The sequence below is a fragment of the Rhopalosiphum maidis genome, chromosome 4, assembly GCF_003676215.2.
Source record: "Rhopalosiphum maidis isolate BTI-1 chromosome 4, ASM367621v3, whole genome shotgun sequence".
Lineage (NCBI taxonomy): Eukaryota > Metazoa > Arthropoda > Insecta > Hemiptera > Aphididae > Rhopalosiphum > Rhopalosiphum maidis.
In genome coordinates this window covers 873,346-891,356 of record NC_040880.1, presented here as the reverse complement: position 1 = coordinate 891,356, position 18,011 = coordinate 873,346, and the positions used below count along the sequence as shown (strand labels likewise).

At 26.3% G+C, this 18,011-nt stretch overlaps 3 protein-coding genes and 1 pseudogene across 3 annotated transcripts; 2 read left to right on the top strand and 2 right to left on the bottom strand.

Annotated features, from left to right (window-relative positions):
* Positions 1–202: 202 nt before the first annotated feature.
* On the bottom strand, positions 203–2,662 carry LOC113550591 (zinc finger protein 512B-like). The gene is made up of 3 exons (XM_026952526.1): positions 1,740–2,662; positions 873–1,501; positions 203–814 (listed from the first exon to the last, which is right to left on the bottom strand). The coding sequence occupies exons 1-3, from the start codon at positions 2,325–2,327 to the stop codon at positions 526–528; spliced, it is 1,506 nt and encodes a 501-aa protein (XP_026808327.1). The 5' UTR covers positions 2,328–2,662; the 3' UTR covers positions 203–525.
* A 275-nt stretch (positions 2,663–2,937) lies between these two features.
* On the top strand, positions 2,938–5,836 carry LOC113550594 (annotated as a pseudogene).
* On the bottom strand, positions 5,627–12,220 carry LOC113550592 (transmembrane protein 161B). Its single transcript, XM_026952527.1, has 11 exons — positions 11,853–12,220; positions 8,329–8,432; positions 8,093–8,240; positions 7,477–7,670; positions 7,166–7,384; positions 6,982–7,098; positions 6,743–6,916; positions 6,508–6,682; positions 6,343–6,439; positions 6,155–6,270; positions 5,627–6,094 (listed from the first exon to the last, which is right to left on the bottom strand). The coding sequence occupies exons 1-11, from the start codon at positions 11,856–11,858 to the stop codon at positions 5,975–5,977; spliced, it is 1,470 nt and encodes a 489-aa protein (XP_026808328.1). The 5' UTR covers positions 11,859–12,220; the 3' UTR covers positions 5,627–5,974.
* A 110-nt stretch (positions 12,221–12,330) lies between these two features.
* On the top strand, positions 12,331–14,896 carry LOC113550593 (MKI67 FHA domain-interacting nucleolar phosphoprotein-like). Its single transcript, XM_026952528.1, has 5 exons — positions 12,331–12,491; positions 12,632–12,793; positions 12,870–12,981; positions 13,047–13,264; positions 14,715–14,896. The coding sequence occupies exons 1-5, from the start codon at positions 12,348–12,350 to the stop codon at positions 14,724–14,726; spliced, it is 648 nt and encodes a 215-aa protein (XP_026808329.1). The 5' UTR covers positions 12,331–12,347; the 3' UTR covers positions 14,727–14,896.
* The last annotated feature ends 3,115 nt before the right edge of the window (positions 14,897–18,011 follow it).

Below are 18,011 nucleotides of genomic sequence, written 5' to 3'. Positions count from 1 at the left end.
TCTGTAAACTTTGTAGTTGTGGTAATAATCTTAAAAATCTTAGTATTATAAATGTTTAAAATACAATATTAACACTTTTTAGATGTCATAAGTGAATTGTGAAAATTGTTGTTAAAGGTTACATGAGTAGCACAATACAAAATAATTATTACACACAAAATGTATAACACATTTTTTAATATGGTTTCAATAATTTTATAAAAATTATGTACTAAAAGAAAGGTAGAAGAAACTAACAGTATTCCTAATACACGGTATAATTAAAAAACAACATTGAATAGATAATCTAAGCTATAAGAAAATAATACAAAACAATTTATATTAATTGTCAAAACCAGGTTTAATTAATTTTTCACGAAGCTACAAAAATGACAAAAAAAAAGAAAGAACATAAATTATTTTTATAGTACAATAATAGTATAATATTGAACTGTTGGCCGATACGAGATAAAATTGAACACGCATAGTGTATTTACAATTTTAATGTAGGTATGTGAGAATATCAACTTAGATCAATATTAATACTTAAAAAATTTCTTCAATTTCTTCATCGTCTTCAATATTTTCTTCATTGGCATCTATTAACAAACTATCTATATTGGATGTATCACTACTATTATGTGATACTAATTTATGACCATCTAAATGTTTTACAGTTTTAAAATGACCATTGCATGCGTCACAGTAATTTGCTACTCTATCTTCTAAATTGCGATCCTTAAAGGACCAGTAAACACTATCCACATGCTCATCTGAATGTTGTTTCATTTCTAGCATGTCCAAAGCTAAATAACTACAATCTGCAGCAGTACATCTAAAAAAAAAAAAAAATAAATAAATAATTCATATGGTTGATAAAATTGATGACTTACCTTATAAATTTGTTACGTAATAGTTCATCACGCCATTTGGTTAAATGGTTGTAAGGTATATCATATGACTTTCGTTTGACAGAATGTTTCTCTTCATATTCTTCATCAACCTCATCAATTTTACGTTTTATAGGCTCTTTATTTTCAGACTGCAATTCTAAGCCATCTTCAGTTTCAACCAATTTAAAACCACACTCCTCTTCTGTTAAGTGTTTGTAACCTTCTTCATGATGATGCAAAAGGTGTGTTTTTAGTTTATTTGATGAAGTGGTTTTACCTCCACAAATAGAACATTCAAATTCATCGTCTAGATATGGTTCAAAACATGTAGCAAAATGATCATTCATATCATCTACATCAAATGACATGTATTTGCAAGAATTATGATTGCAATGTACATAACCATTTTTTAAATCTATTATCCAATCTTTAATTTGAGCATCAGTTGGATTGTTAACATTCACCTCAGAACAGATAGATTCCGTGTCAGCTAAGTCTTCTTGCATTTTCCATTGAGAATATGTTACTATTTTGCTAGCAGGATTTGTAGCACTTGATGTTGGATGTCCATACTGTCCCATTGGGTAAGATTTAATTTTATTATCTTCATCAAAATCATCTTTATTTTCCTAAAATGAATAATAATAAATTTCACATAAATATATTGGTACTTTTTTAATTGATCACCAGAATAGTTATTTTAACTTAAAATATAGAGAACTTCTAGAAATATTCAAATTAAATGTTATCTTAAAAATACAAGATAAAATTTGGAATATTTTAGTGGGCTAAACAATTTAAAAGAAAATAGGACTATAATTTAAATTCTTAATTAATTAATTATAATTAATAAATATACTATCTTACCTGTTTTATAGGAAACAGTAAATCTTTATGATGATTGTTTTGGTGGAATTGTAGAGCTTGTTGGGACGATGTATAACCTTTACAATGACGACATAAAAACTTAGACGACGTGTCTGGATCTTCACCCAGACACTTTTCATAATGTTGCTCAAGCTCAGAAATTTTATAACTAATGAAATGACAATCGGGCATGAAACACTGAGTATATCCACGAGTCTTGATATCAGTTGTCCACAACGTTAATTGTTGTTCAGTGAGCGTGGGTTTGATAATAATTGACATTATATCAGAATCTTTATGATTGTTTTGTTTATGATAATCAAGTGCTTCTTGCGATGTTGTTTGACCACCACAAGTTGGGCACACAAAATTTCCAGCTACTTCTCCGCGACATGTTTTGAAATGTTCTCTCATGTCATCTATGCAATAAGCTATGTAACGGCAATGCTGAAGATGACACCGTACAAACCCGTTTTTGTTTAACATGATGGTCCATGATTTTATGTGCACTGGTCTGCTGCTTCGTTTTCTAAATAAGCCTTGTTGAACTGGTGTAGTAGGAGTAGTAATCATTACTTCTTTGGACATATTACTCTAATTATTAATGCCGTTAAAAATACGTGAGTATTATTTTTAAAAATTTTTTATATTGAATTATCGTATTGAAAATTATTACACATAAATAAATTTGTTAAACATTTTTAATTAAGCTATTTATTAGTTACGTTAGGTTAATTGAAGTTAGTAAAATAAATTGTGTAAATAGTAATTTTAATTTGATTACTATATAACATAGATTAATATCAACTATGTGTTTACTAAAGTTAGTAGTTACAACAACTTCATTGTCTTTATTACTTGGATAGTAAAGTTGGATATTATTGGGAATTATGAGTTAGGATATCGTTATTGATGCGTTGTTACCACCCTGTACCAGACTAAAACCACTTTGGTACTTTTGAAATACTTTAGATTTTTTTCTAGAATATCAAAAATATTTGTTATTTAAGGTTATATTATTCTGTGATAATATTGATAATAGTTTTTTATTCAGTGATACTATTATCATAATTTTATCAACAATCGGATAATAATCAATAGTCACATTTTTTTTGAATTTTATAGAAGGTTTAATAAAATACATTTTTAGTGCAACTATATATAAGAAAGTAGGCGTTAGGCTCAAGCAGTAAGCTACTGAATTATACGATTAATAAAGTTCACACGATCACTTCTGTACGATTTACATTTTACGTATAGTACTATACGGTGTAGATTGTAGAAAAGTTAAATGATATTAGTATATTATTAATAATTTAAAATAAATAAAGATTCATATTTTTACTTTTAATTAAAATACCGAGAACCGGCGATATTATTACTATACTTAAAATGAGTTTTATAACTAATACATTTTATGGTGGATTAACCGCTGGTATACTGATTGGTCTGACTTTTGATATGATTAAGAATTATATTCTTAGGACTAAATGGACAAGTCAAGATGAAAAAAGTGTGAGTGAAGTCAACAGCCCAAATCGTTAATAAATCAAAAAGGAGAATTCAAAATGGCGTTATTGGTTCGTCACGATTTAAAAATGGGCAAAGGCAAAGTTGCAGCTCAAGTGAGACAATATGAATTAAATTCCATTTTAGAATTAAAATATTAAGTTATAATTAATTAGTTGGCATAAAGTTTTATTACATGTCAAAGCCTAAAATTTTGTTTACTGCAAAAAGTAAAGTAGGTATAACATCATATTTTGTAATTTAAAAAATAGATATTTTATTTCTTTACAATATCCATCCATTAAATTTAAATTTCTAAATATTTGTATTTCAAATATATTGTAAGGTTATATAATCTATTAAGATTTGAAATAACTCGTAGCCATTTAATATAATATTAAATTACTCTTTTTTTTTATATTCTTTGCATCAAATATTATGATCCCCATTTTATTAAATATGTCAAATAATAGGCTTATATCATTCATTATAGAATAGTCTATTCTATAATCAATACCCATACTGAAATTAATTTATACTTACTAAAAAAATATGCAAATATATTAAATTCTTAAAATTCTAAAATAGAATATGCATAAAACTAAAACTAACACAATTTATTAAAAATATAAAAATAAAGAAATAATCGTTTGTAATTTTTAAATTTCTTAATTTCAATTGGTTATTAATATTTGATAAAATTTATATAAAATGCTTGACATATGCTTATATATCCATGATATAAAAATATATTTTTATACATTCCTTCTAATAACTAGTCTGGATTTGTTTGTATTGTATAAAGAGTGTCTCATGAAGTCATGAAGATTTATCCATTGTGGTATCTCCTTAACTAACATTGCAATTGCTGAGTTCATTTTTCTGAAAATATTGACGTTTCAACATTTTAATTTCATTAATCTCCTAGTTTTTAATATCATTTTCTAGTTTTGAAAAAAATATTGTATTATTTACTATATAAGTACCAGTTTATCAAACACGTGGCCCACAGGGGGCTCTGGCCGGTGCTCGTATAATAATACAAAAATATAATATATGTTGAAACGTCAACATTTTCAGAAAAATTACAAAATGGCCATCTTTCATTATTTTTTAGCTTTTATCAAAACATTAAATTAAATTAAAATATAAAATACTTGTAGTTCTTATCCCTGTGAGTATTTAAAAAAAACATACTTATGATATCTTTATTATTTCAGGAAATACCATTATGGGTAAATCCTCACGAGACACTGATATGTAATTTTTATTGTGTGAATACAAAAATTCTATTATCTAGTTAAGTTCTAACTTTTTATCATTTCCCATATGAGAAATAATCCTTTTACAGTTTATTATTTAATTAGGTTATCTAATACACTAGAATGACTACAAAGATGTTTTCTCAGAATGATATTATTTAAACTAAGTAAATATGGCTGATTGTCCATTAAATCTTACAAAAAAACTTAAGGCTGGCTCAGAGCTCTTAGAAAAAGTATAATAATTCGAGGAAGATACATTTTGTAAATACTCATAATTTCTCCCCCATTCTTTATGCATTCATATTCTAGAAACTATTAACTTCCATCTTCAATTGGAAATAATTAAATATATTGGGCTTATTAACCACTTTACTGATTTTCTGACATTTTCTTCCTTCTTAGTACAATTTTATTATTCTATAGTGCTCACATGCAATTGTGCACTGTTATGAAGAAGGCTTGAAGTTAAGACCAAAAGAAATTAATAGCTGGGAATCAAACAATAAGGCAGTAAATATATTCAAGGTAGCAGATGAAGAAACTATGTTAGAATTTCAGCAATTAGCCATTGAAAAAGGATTCAATACCTATGTAGTAGTAGATGCAGGTCGTACACAGGTCGCGCCCAGATCTAAAACGGTGATGGCTATAGGTCCAGTTGAAAGTGAAGAAATTGATTTATTCACTCAGAGTCTCCAAGTGTATACTTAATGAACAATTATTATAACTTAAATGTATATTTTTCTATGTAATACAGTTATAAAAAGATAAGTTACCTAGGTAATTTGTTTTTAAAACATTTGATATATTAAATATATTTAATCAAATAAATTATGGTTGTTTTAGTGTGCAGTTGTATCAGTTATTGCGTACAATAAAACTAAATTATGCAATTTACCCTCCAAATGTGCTAGAGTTGTTTTACGTGCACCAGATTTAAAAACATTGGAGTGTATTCAAAAACAATGCAAGTTATTTGACATTCCAACAGCAACTTTTACTGAAAACGATCAAATGACAGTTTTAGCAATTGGTCCAGCTAATGAAACTTCTATAAATGCTCAAGTGTGCAGTTTAAAATTATATTAATATTATTTACTATTAATACTTCAATAGTAAATATTTCCATGCTTTGTATTTAACCATCTATTTAACAATTATTGAAAAGTGTTTACAATTAAAATATAATGAACAAATTATATTTTATCTAACCAACTAAAGTATACATAATACAATGTACAAAAGTTTGCTTATACTTTAAACATATACAAATAATTTAATTGTTAAATGAAAATAAAACTATTAAACTATATATTTCTAATATTGACTGACTTAAACATTTATTGCTTTTCTGCTGTTTAACATTTAAAACTACCTTAAACTTTTTGTTTCCTTACAAAAATTATGTTCAGGAATTGTATTGACGTATTTAAAATCAAAAACACTTTTAATTAGGTCATTTTACTTAGGTGATAAGTAAGATTGATAGAATACTCCAACTGACAGAGATAGAAACCATGAAAAACATATCCACCATGTAGCAAAACCAAAAATTCCTCGATAGACATCTGCTGTTAATATCTAATAAAATTATAAAATTTAAATATATTTCATAATCTTAATTAAGTCAATAATGTTTACTTGTTTTAATGACTGAATAGAAAAATATTCTAGGTTAGCTTCAAGTAATGAATGTTGATTATTATTATCTACTGTCGAAGAAGAATTTACAATAACTTGAACCCAACTGAAATTACCTAAAAAATAAGTTTACAAGATGTTGATAATATATGAATACTTTTGTACTATGTATATGGGCAATTGTTTACCTAATGTTTTGTAAAAAAATATGAAGAATAACATCATTACAAGCGGTATAACATATTGTAACACCACAACACATGTGTAGTAAAAAATCACAGACACCTTAAAATAAATTCAAACAATAAATTTAAATATATAGATATTTTTAAACAAAAACCAATAAATTATACCTGTTTTTGTAAGTCTACATTAGTAATTCTTCCAGCTTCTTTTTTCTGTTGTTCCAAACGCTCTTGAGCCATATTAAGATAAGCTTGCATAAACATAGGCATCAAATATAATCTTTGAAATACCACTAATACTACTATCCAACATCTTAAGCTTTCAAACTGTTCTAATGTAATTCTAAAAAAAATAACAATATTACCTAACAATAGTTAAATATTCATGTTCAAATGTACTTACAATGGTTTATTTAATCCGGAAAGATTTTTTGCAGTCAATAAATCCACGGCTATTGGTTTTACCCAAAGTAAAACGAGTAAAAAATGAGTAATTAAGCTAAAATTCATAAAACCTTTAATGAAAGTTGAACTATAAGAGAAATATTTGCCATGTAGCTCATTGCATTCATAATATCTAAAAAAAAAGTAATAAAAGGTTATTCATTTATTATAATAAATTATAATTTTAAATATAACTACCTAAGACAATCCCAATGCATTTTAGCTGTACGTATTCCAGGAAATACAAACATAGCACCTGTAACTGCACACCATAAAGCTAGGAAAAATTTTACTATTAATTTTGATGCAGGGCCCCTAAAAAATATTTAAAAAAATGTATTTAGTATAAGAATATTAAATCAGATATTATGTTAGTAATTACTGTGAAGATAACCCATGGTTGTGTAAAAATGCTGTTGAAGTTTCATTAAAGCTTCTGTACGCAGTATCCAACCGAACATCAAGTTTAGACTCGTCTATGACTAAAATAATCATAGCAATCACTAAATAAACACAAGCTGCAACTATTACAGTTGAACGTTCACCCGATGATTCAAAACCACCACGGAAGTATTCTAAAGTAAGAGACATAAGTATTTTGCTGAAAATTTAAAAATTCAGGAAAAAGAACAATTTTTAAATATACATAAAAACTATCATTATTATTATTATACTTATTCAATAAAAGGATACAATGCAAAAACAATGACAATTGAACACCATAGCATACTTAGATTAATTTCATTATCAATAGGTGAATAGTAAGAGTATATTTCAGTACTTAAATAGACTAAAGCTGCATATAAAGAGAAATTTACTAGCCATTGATACTCCATAAAATATCTAAGCTGATATATTTCATGTTCTTGAATAGGTTGACTTACCAACTAAAATATATGGGGATATTTAAACAAAAATAAGATTATTTTCATATAATTAATAAATTATCTTGTACATATTATATAATACATAGTAACATAGGTGCCAGGTCATAAAAAAAATAATGGATGCCTTGGTATCATAGGTATAAATGCATAATTTGGGGGATGGGGCCTTAGCTCCCGGTCAATACAATTCCCCTGTAAAATCCAATATTCCAATGCAGTGGTGGCCAAACTTTTTTTATGTAAATATAAAATATTATTGTTCTTTCAAGGGCCAGATATTAAATGATGGCCGGCCGGAGTTGACCGTGGGCCGTAGTTTGACCACCACTATTCTAATGGATGCTCAGCACCCCATAATAATTTTAGTGGGTTCCTGAGCTCCTAGGCACCCATGTACATGTCACCAATGCATAGTTACTTACTTCAATGTCTAAATTTTTGGGTATCTGAAATACATCAATATTGTCATTTTGAGCATGTATAGTTCGTTTACTTAGTTTTGAATCTTTTTTCTTGAGCCCTGAGAGCTGTCTAAGCTCTTTATCTGTAGGATGTAAATAACGGACAAGTCTAAAAAAAATATTAATATGAAACTATGAGATATTAAATTCCTAAAAATAAAATTAATACATTTACTTTTGTATGAATAATTACTTACCCTGTGGAACATAATGTCCATCGAGCAAATGAATAGATAGGACTAAGACGATGTATTAGATTAATGGCTATCATTGTAATAATTAATTGGACACCTAATAAAGTCTAAAACAGATATATTTGAATTATTAATGATGTTCAATATATACAGTTCATTGAATAGAGTTCAGTGAATAATATGCCAAATACTAAACAACAATAATTTATAAAGATCCAATAAAAATACAATTTATACAGAATGATTCTTTTATCAAACAACACTCATTATTTCAAAAAGTATTAATGTTTTTGAAAATATTTTTTTACATAGTTTTAAGTTGTTAAAAAGCAATGTTTTTATTAAAAATTTATATTTTTAAATATTTTTTTAAGTTTTTTACTTTTTTGAATGACATCATAGAGTTTGATTTCATATTCTAAAGCAGAATAATTTTCTGAGTATTTAGATACATAAAATCCGAATTTAGGATGAGTAGTTTATAAGTTATACTTATTTAAAGTTTAGACAAGCGGAGTAGTGGACAAACATTTGGTAACCCCGTACCACTCCACTTCGCGCAAATAAACTTTAAATACGTATAACTCATAAACTACTAGTCCTAAATTCAATTTTTATGTATCAAAATACTCAAAAAATTCTTCTTCTTTGGAATATGAAATTAAAAATCTATGTTGTCATTCAATAAAGTAAAAAACTTAAAAAATTATAAGGATAAAAAATATTTAAAAATATAATTTTTTAAGAAAAACGTTTTTTTAACAATTTGAAACTATGTAAAAAAATATTTTTTGAAATAATGAGTGTTGTTTGATAAAAGAATCACCCTGTATAATAATAATATATTATTAATTTGATAATAAGAATATTTAAATTAATATAAATAGAATACATTATTTACTTAATACCTATAAATTACAATTATTGTTCTAAAGTATTTATAATAGTCATAAGCTACCTAGCTAATCATTTTTAAAAGAAATTTTTTAGTATTTTCTCACTGGAGACTCCATTTTACAAGTAAATAACTTGTATTATTGCAAATTAATAATTGAATACACTCAGTCAAAAAAGTTTCAATACAATTATATTTTAATTTATACAATTTTTATTTATTAACCAAAACATTCCTTAACAATTATTTAATTAATTCCTATAAAAAGGTTAAGTAAAAATATTTATATAAATGCTTTTAGTAAAAAATCGATATAATAAAATTATTTTCGTCAAAAAAATGTTCTAAACACTCACTTTTCCTTTTCCCTTTTTTTTTCATATTTAACTGACAACAGAGGAGGCTCTGTTTGCACAATACTACTCATCTACTGCCATGTTTATTAGTGAATAAATTTGGTAATACACGCAATATATATACACAATACAATACTATCATACAAATACAAAAAACGAATAGATAGAATCTATTGTCCTGTTTGCAACACTCACTTTTCCTGTCGGCTGTCAGTGTACTTACTGTTACAAAATCTAATGAATATTTAGGTAATTTGTAATCTATCATATTTATATTTATTAAATATTTTTTCTTTACTACATACATTTTATGGAAACATTCTTTTTACTACGATAACCATAGAATAAATTACATACTGAAATGTATGCATTAATTATTTGGCTAAGTGAAGAAGGATAATCTTTTCAAAAAATTGCTAAAATTTTAAATAAATTACACTCAACTGTTCAATATATTGTTAACAAAAAAAAAAAAATCAATAGTTTTTGCAATAGGCTTTGTTCAAGTTGTCCTAGAAAATTAGACTTAACTCTACAAAAAGCAATTCTAAGAATAGTAGTAGAAAATCTTAAGACTAGTGTACCAAAATAAGTTGGTATGGTTAACAAAAACTATGGAGTAAATGTGATATCTTAAACAGTGAGAAATGTATTAAAGTGATAATTGGTAAACTTCTAGACCGAAACCATTAATAAGTAAAGTTAACAAAAGGAAACATTAAGATTTTTCAAGAACTCAAAATATTGATAAACCTTTAGTTTCTGAAACTAAATGATTTTTACTGACAAATTAAAGTTTACCGTAATTTCATCTGAAGATAGAAAAAATGTATGGAGAAAACCAAATGAACAATTAAAAACACAGAATTTATGAGCAACTGTTAAACATGGTGGCCATGTGTTAGTATGGGTGTATGAGTGTATCAGAAATAGGAAATGTAGTGTTTGTAAAAATGGATAATGGTAAAATGGATAAATATAAATAAGATATTTTAAAAAATAATTTAAAGAATAGTGTGAACAAATTGAGTTTGGGGAATTAATTTATTTTTCAACAAGACAATAATCCAAACACATGGTAACACATGTCAATAAGTGGTTTACCAGGGGCAGATACAAGGGGGGCTATGGGAGCTAAAGTCCCTCCCTTAGGCATAAGGTACCTACTTAAAATATTTCAAAACTTTAACATAATGCCTATGCTTTTATGTGCTGGGAATAAATTTTCTTATTTAGCCCCCCCTTATTTAATTTTTAGACCCGCACCTGGTTGATACTATTGTTTATCCTAAACAATGTCATACATTCATACCCCCACAGACATCTGATATGAATCCTATCAAAAATCTATAGGATGAAATAGAAAGAAAAATTAAATAACAAAAATCACCTAATGGCAGTCCTACTATCCTACTATCAAAACAAGAAAATTTATCAAATAAATAATTTAACTAAATTATAAAATTATCGTATAAGTGTTTGGAAACATTTTGGTATATTCAATATTTAAACATTTCTAATATGTATTATGTAATTTATTATAATCATATGTTACATTAAAAGTAGTTTATTTTATTGAAATATAAATTATTAGTATTAAATTTATTTATGATACAATTATCAATCCTTTATGTTTTTGATCATAAAATATTTACAAAATATTTTTTTTTAAAAAAGTGTATGGACTTTTTTTGATTGGTTTAAATCAAAATTTTAGATTTTAAAAATTAAACTAAATAATTTTTAATAACAGATTATTAACTGTATTATAAAGTGGATAGTGATTACAACAATTAAATTATAAATCACGGAAAAATTTGATTTGTACAAAATGTATTTGAAATGATCTTTACACTTGTACGGGAAATAAATTGTTCACATAGGCTTATTAAAAGTATAGAAGACACAAGTACTAAAAATGATCTACATATTTTAATACATATAGATCAAAAATTGAAATTTGACTTTGATTACAGATAAAAACTAAAAAGAAAAAAATATTAAAATGGTTAAATCAATTTTTTTAATGTCATTATTATAATTTCCAAATTTTTATGTTCCAACAGCTAATATTTAACAGAACTAACAAATATTTAGGGAAGTGCCTATTACATATAGTAAGTATAAAATAAAATCACTTAAAAGTGCCTGATAGATTGGTTTTAAGCATCCCAAAAATGGCAAAAATAATAAGTTGGCGATTATTAAAATGGAACTATTTATTATTTCCACTCTAAAAATATTTAAATAGTATGCCTGAATAAAATATAGTTTACCGCCATTGCAAAGGAGTTGATGAGTTGGTTGTAAACTTGTAAATCGACGTCGCTGCAAAACAGAAGAGCTGCCTGGATTGACTATTAATAGACTGACAGAAAAATGCGGGATTCAGATTTTAGGCCGGCTCTAGCCCGAATTGGTCATCAACAGTTTCGCTTTGATCAAACGATGGATTTTTTACTCCTAATATAATAACTGTCATCGTATAATACTGTTTGCGGTTTCATCAATTAGATGATCTAAAAGAATCTATTCAATATATCATATTATTTCTCTTTGCTTCCTTTTTCAATACAAGAAATATATTAGGTTCGATTCGATTTTAAAATTTCAAACACCGTCGGACCGTCTTATCAATAAAATAAATAATTATAAAATGTATTATTTATTTCGTATTCAAATATATGGTTCCTAAAGTGGTCGACCTGTTCTGTAGAAAATAATAACCTAACCTATAACATAAATAATAATTTGGTCTTGTTACTATCTTCATGCAAGTCGATAAGTCACGATATCCCATGATCATTAATGTTCACTCTTTATTTTTTCGAAATTTAAATTATTTACCATTGTCATTGTGCTTAGATTCTTTGGATCATCAAGTAATAAATATGTTTAAAAGTGGTTTTATAAAAGTAAGTAACACCAAAAATGATTTATCGATACCTATAATTTATAATTTTAATTATCTGAAATCTAAATGATAAAAATTTGTGATTCAAAAATTATGAATAGGTGTATCTATTAAAATAATAATTATATTGGTTTAATTTAGCTTAACAAAGGCGAACCGCCCAAAGAAAAAACTACAAAAGCACCTAATGATAGGGGTGTTGTATATCTTGGTCATGTTCCCCACGGTTTCTACGAAAATGAAATGAAACATTATTTTACACAATTTGGAGAAGTCACAAATATTAACATTCCTAAGAGCAAGGTAATTTTGTCACATTTCGTCTATGTCATTAATTTATTAAAATTTTTAATAATATTAATGAGAATAATAACTTTAGAAAACTGGTAAAGCAAAAGGATATGCATTTGTAGAGTTTTTGTATCCTGAAGTTGCCAAGGTAGTCGCAGAAACCATGAATAACTATTTGATGCATAAGAAAATTCTTGTTGGTAAGAAAATTTATTAAAGTAATCAAAATTAAATTTGAATTTTTTTTTAATTTATGTATTTTTAGCTAAATACCTTCCTCCAAACCAAGTAAAAAGTAATACATTTTGGCGTTGCAACAAAAATCAAATTCCTCTAACAATAAAGAATAGGTCAATTCAAAGAAAGGCAATGGAAAGACCATTAAATCCTGAACAAGAAAAACGAAGTAAAGCTGCATTAAAAAGACGCATCCAATCTTTACAAAAAAAATTGAAAAGCAAAGGAATTGAATATGAAGTGCAAGTAAGTTAAATATTAAAAAATCTTAAATTATAAAAGCTGAAGTGTACTACTTTCAATATGTTATCCAGTCTTTTGTTATCAAATTTATTTAGGTAGTTAGATCTTAGATATTGGTTTTAATTTTAAATATAACAAATTATAATATTTATTTATTTTTCCATTAAGTACTTCTATTTCAATATTCAGTGATTGATAATAAATTAGCCCAACACTAAGTGCAATTTTGAACTAAAACGTAATTATTAAAACCTATATAATATAGGAATTAATATTGAATAAAATTATAGCTTCTTAAACATTAAACAACTGAATTTACATTTTCTTAAGTAGCAGTAGTTCTAAAATACAATTGAAAATAAAAGAACAGACGAGAAGGTATTTGTAGCAATTCCATTAAAAAGATTGCAAAACTATTCTAATGACTCACTGAAAAACTGTAACATTTAAATACAATACTTCTCCGTTACCCTCTTCTCCCCTCCATATCTCAAATAAAAAATGGGTAATATGTGGATACTTTAAAAAGTATTTAAAACAACTAAAAAAAAATCATATTAAATTCAATAGTGTCAGTAAAACAGAAATTTGGTACATTAAAAGATTTTGTTATTTTGTATATACTAGGTGATTTTTTAAGTAAGCGCACCCCATTATTATGCTTAAATTATGCATGTATTCAAATTTTAATTTTTACATAATTTAAAGTTTTTAAAAACAACGTTTTTATTAAAAAAATGTATTTTTATCCTTATAATTTTTTAAGTTTTTTAATTTTTTGAATGACAACATAGATTTTTAATTTCATATTCCAAAGCAGAATAATTTTTTGAGTATTTTGATACATGAAATTCGAATTTAGTGCAAGTAGTTAATGAGTTATAAGTATTTAAAGTTTAGATGCGCGGAGTGATGTGGTACGGGGTTACTCCGTCAAAATATTTGTCCACTTTTCCGCTTGTCTAATCTTCAAATATGTCATAATCATAAACTACTCTCCCTAAATTCAATTTTTATGTATTAAAATACTCAGAAAAATATTCTGCTTTTGAATATGAAATTAAACTTTATGTTGTCATTCAAAAAAGTAAAAAACTTAAAAATATAATTTTTTAAAAAAACGTTGTTTTTTAACAACGTAAAAACTATGTAAAAATCAGAATTTGAATATATACATAATTTAAGCATAAAAATGGGATAAACATGCTTAAAAAATTACCTTGTACATGGATTATTGTAGAAAAAAGCCATGTATGATTATTTTGAATTTTATATATGCAATGAATTATGATTTATTATTAAATTCAAATCATCCTTCATGGATGAAATAGTGACTTACTCAATGACAAAGTACACTCAAAACAATAGAAACTTCTCTAGTTTGTTTACTAGAAAAATTTGTATTTGAAAATTATTTAGATTTTGAATTAAATTATTTTTTTTAATATTACAGATTGAAGTATAGAAAACGCAGCTGATGTGGCAAAGAGACAAGTGATTTTGAAAGAATAATTATTACAGAGTATACATTGAACCTTAAATCTTACTTGCTGTTTTTACTTCTATAAATTTTCAGTGTAATATAATGTTTTAATATTTTTATATATTGTATATCTATAAAGACATTTTTATAATTTAGGTCTAGGGTTTCATTTACTTATTTTTTTTGAATTGTTGTCTGTTGAGAATTTAAAGTTTATCAGATGTTGTCATGGTGGTAGTTCTGAAGTTGATAAGCACTAGGAATGATAAAAATGAAATATATATTTTTAATTTCTTAGAAAATTTAATCAATATTGAGCTTAATGTTATGTGTATTATTTAAGCATAGACAGTGATTATCGCGCAACACAATTTAGTTTTGATTAGTATAAGATGTATTTGAAATCTGTAATCTAAGCAACAAGCGGTACACCATATAGATTATGGAATGATTGTCCATAATACCGTATAATTTGGCATTTATTAAGAATTAGTCCAACCTCAAACACTAAAGTTGCATTAACTGTTTGCCTGAACTTTATTGTTTGTGTGAAAATATAAAGTAAAAATATTGTTATATGATAATTTATCTCTTGTGTGAGGGACATTAAGAGTGCATACTTAAATAGGAATATTTCATTTTTAACACAATAGATTAAAAAATTTGAATTTTAAATAAAAAACCTGATTTATAGATTATCTATATAAATTGATTAGGATAGATACCATTTTTATGTGACGATTATGATCCTCAGGACATAACGTGTTACGTGTGTATTACTAAAATTCCCAAGTAGTCACCCATCCGGAAACTAGGAATGAAGTTGCTCACTGAACATCATTGCTGTTTGGCAATTGTCACGTTCATTACACTACGCCATATCCCATTACTCCCATTTATGACTATTATACATTTATTTCTTTTAAATAATATAAAATTATATGTGTTTAAATAAATCTTTATTTTCACTGTCCTATAAGGCGTACCTACCTAACATTCAAAATAATTGCTTTTATAAATCATAATAATTCTTTTGATAAATATTTTTTTTTAAGCATTAATAATAATATCATTTTTGATCTTAGGATTCAATAATGATTTATAAAAATAGGTACTGCCATTGTTTATAGAATAAACTATTCTGCTAAAATGTCCAATTTAATTCAAAATCAGATTGTTCAGTCATTAATTCTAAGAACAATGTTTTTTATAAAATTCTGTGTTTTTGTTAGTTAGGAGATAGAACTTTGTATATACAATTCATAAAATAACATAGCCAAAACTGTAAAGAAACTATGGCAACCAGGCGCCGAACGCTGGAAAAAATTTCGTGAGGAAGAAACATCTCCCTCTGCGTTAGCGCCTGATGGCAACTAATAATAGTAATAATACAGAACAAATAAAAATTATCCATTAACTAAACGAATACACAAGGGACATGCGGAGAAAATGTGTGTTTATACATATTATCATATTGATTATTCAAAAGTGAAAAAGATGTGTACAATTTAAAGAAATATAAATTGTTTTTTCTTAATTCTCGCGTTCGAACAAAATTGTAACATTTACATGTTATATAGGTACCTACAAAAGTGGGAAACTTCCATAAGTAAGTATAAAAAAGGTTTGCCCCTTGTTCAATTTAAGTTTTAGCTAGGGATCGGTGACATAACGATAACGTTAATTGTTTAGTTTATTATTCATAAAATACAGGTTATAAATATTTTCGATTTTCAATATCAAAAAAGGAACAATAATGAAATCTTCGTTTTACGTCTCCATTAAGCAATACAAAAATATTAAAACTGCTACACATGCATAACTTTAAATATAAAAGCTATCCTTCACTTAAACCCATATTAGTTTTCGCACTATATCTTGTTAAAAAATGACTAATATACCTAACAATTAATAAACTTTTAAAATGGCAATAGTTTAGACTTAGACATACTGCACTACTGTAGAGGCTTTTTAAAATAAATAATAATTCCTTATCCATCCGGAGATATCAAAAATATTTATTGCGTGGTGACAACGAATGTATCTCTTCCTACTATTACACATTTAGAATTTATCCTTCAATATTTTATCACATTTTTAATATTTATAGCACAATATGTGTGTAACTTTTGCAAATATATACATATTTATTTGAAATAAACAATCTACCTATACATAAGATGCACAATAAGCTTAAATGCTAAGGATGGTATAATTGACATGAAGGGATTAATTAAGCAGTCACCCCATTAGTGACACTTATCTTGATTTATTTTTTGACAATTATTATTAGTGATTTGGTTTGTAGTAAATCAAGACCGGACACCTCTTTCTTTTTAACCTGTGATGATAATTTCCTCAATTTCTTGGTGTAGTGTTGAGATGGATAGATCTTTTATAAAGGATTAAGGGAGTTGGAATGATTTTTGGAATCGCTTGTAAAACGTGAAAGCATACATATAAAAAAGACGTGCTTCCCCGTCGATAGTTTTCATATTAAAATCGTTAAATAGTGTTCAGTTGCCGGTTGGAGATAAGTATTATATGGTAAGGCGTTGGAGAGACGCCAAAAAGCTATATTTTGGATTATTTCGATTTTATTAGCATTAGATAGATTTTTTTGCAGTCTCAGAGCTGGTTACAGTGGCGGCCCAAGATAGGCAAACCAGGCGGTCACCCGGGGTGCCTCTATTCTTGAGGCACCGAAAGCGCATTTGAAGGTACTCAAAAAATTGTAAAAACTCATGACTTTTATTATATAATTAAAAATTTATTTTAAATATAATATCAATGTGTAATAATAATACATTAATCTACAATAATAAATTGTGTAAAACAATAAAAATGTTATATAAACTATATTTTTAAGGGCACCTTTTATAAACATTTTCCCATGGGCGCCATAATATCTCGGGCCGGCACTGAATCCATAGAGGCATAGACCATAAGTGTGTGTGTATATATGTTAAAATTTTAGATAAAATAAGTCTAAGGTCTAAACATACGCAAGCGGGCATTATGTGACAGTCTTTTGGTACGGACGTATTTTATTATATTATATTGGTATAAAAATTGATTCATAGCATGTTTACATAATATTTATATTTTATTGGTTACCAATATTTTAATACTGTATAGAATATACATCGCGTCAATGAAAATATAACATTAGGCAAAAATAAGTATAAAATAAAATAGAGTGCTTATATTAAACCTTTGTATTATAATAGAAAATCATTATACTGATATTATTTACGAATAAAAATT

Excerpts from the sequence above, each read along its gene's own strand:
- LOC113550593 (XM_026952528.1), top strand. The coding sequence starts at position 12,348 with ATGCAAGTCGATAAGTCACGATATCCCATGATCATTAATGTTCACTCT. Across the intron at positions 12,492-12,631 it reads TTAAAAGTGGTTTTATAAAA|CTTAACAAAGGCGAACCGCC; the intron begins GTAAGTAACACC and ends GGTTTAATTTAG. Across the intron at positions 12,794-12,869 it reads TTAACATTCCTAAGAGCAAG|AAAACTGGTAAAGCAAAAGG; the intron begins GTAATTTTGTCA and ends TAATAACTTTAG.
- LOC113550591 (XM_026952526.1), bottom strand. The coding sequence starts at position 2,327 with ATGTCCAAAGAAGTAATGATTACTACTCCTACTACACCAGTTCAACAA. Across the intron at positions 1,502-1,739 it reads TACTGTTTCCTATAAAACAG|GAAAATAAAGATGATTTTGA; the intron begins GTAAGATAGTAT and ends TATTCATTTTAG. Across the intron at positions 815-872 it reads TTACGTAACAAATTTATAAG|ATGTACTGCTGCAGATTGTA; the intron begins GTAAGTCATCAA and ends TTTTTTTTTTAG.
- LOC113550592 (XM_026952527.1), bottom strand. Across the intron at positions 7,671-8,092 it reads CCAAAAATTTAGACATTGAA|TTGGTAAGTCAACCTATTCA; the intron begins GTAAGTAACTAT and ends CATATATTTTAG. Across the intron at positions 6,271-6,342 it reads ATTTTTTTACAAAACATTAG|GTAATTTCAGTTGGGTTCAA; the intron begins GTAAACAATTGC and ends CTTATTTTTTAG.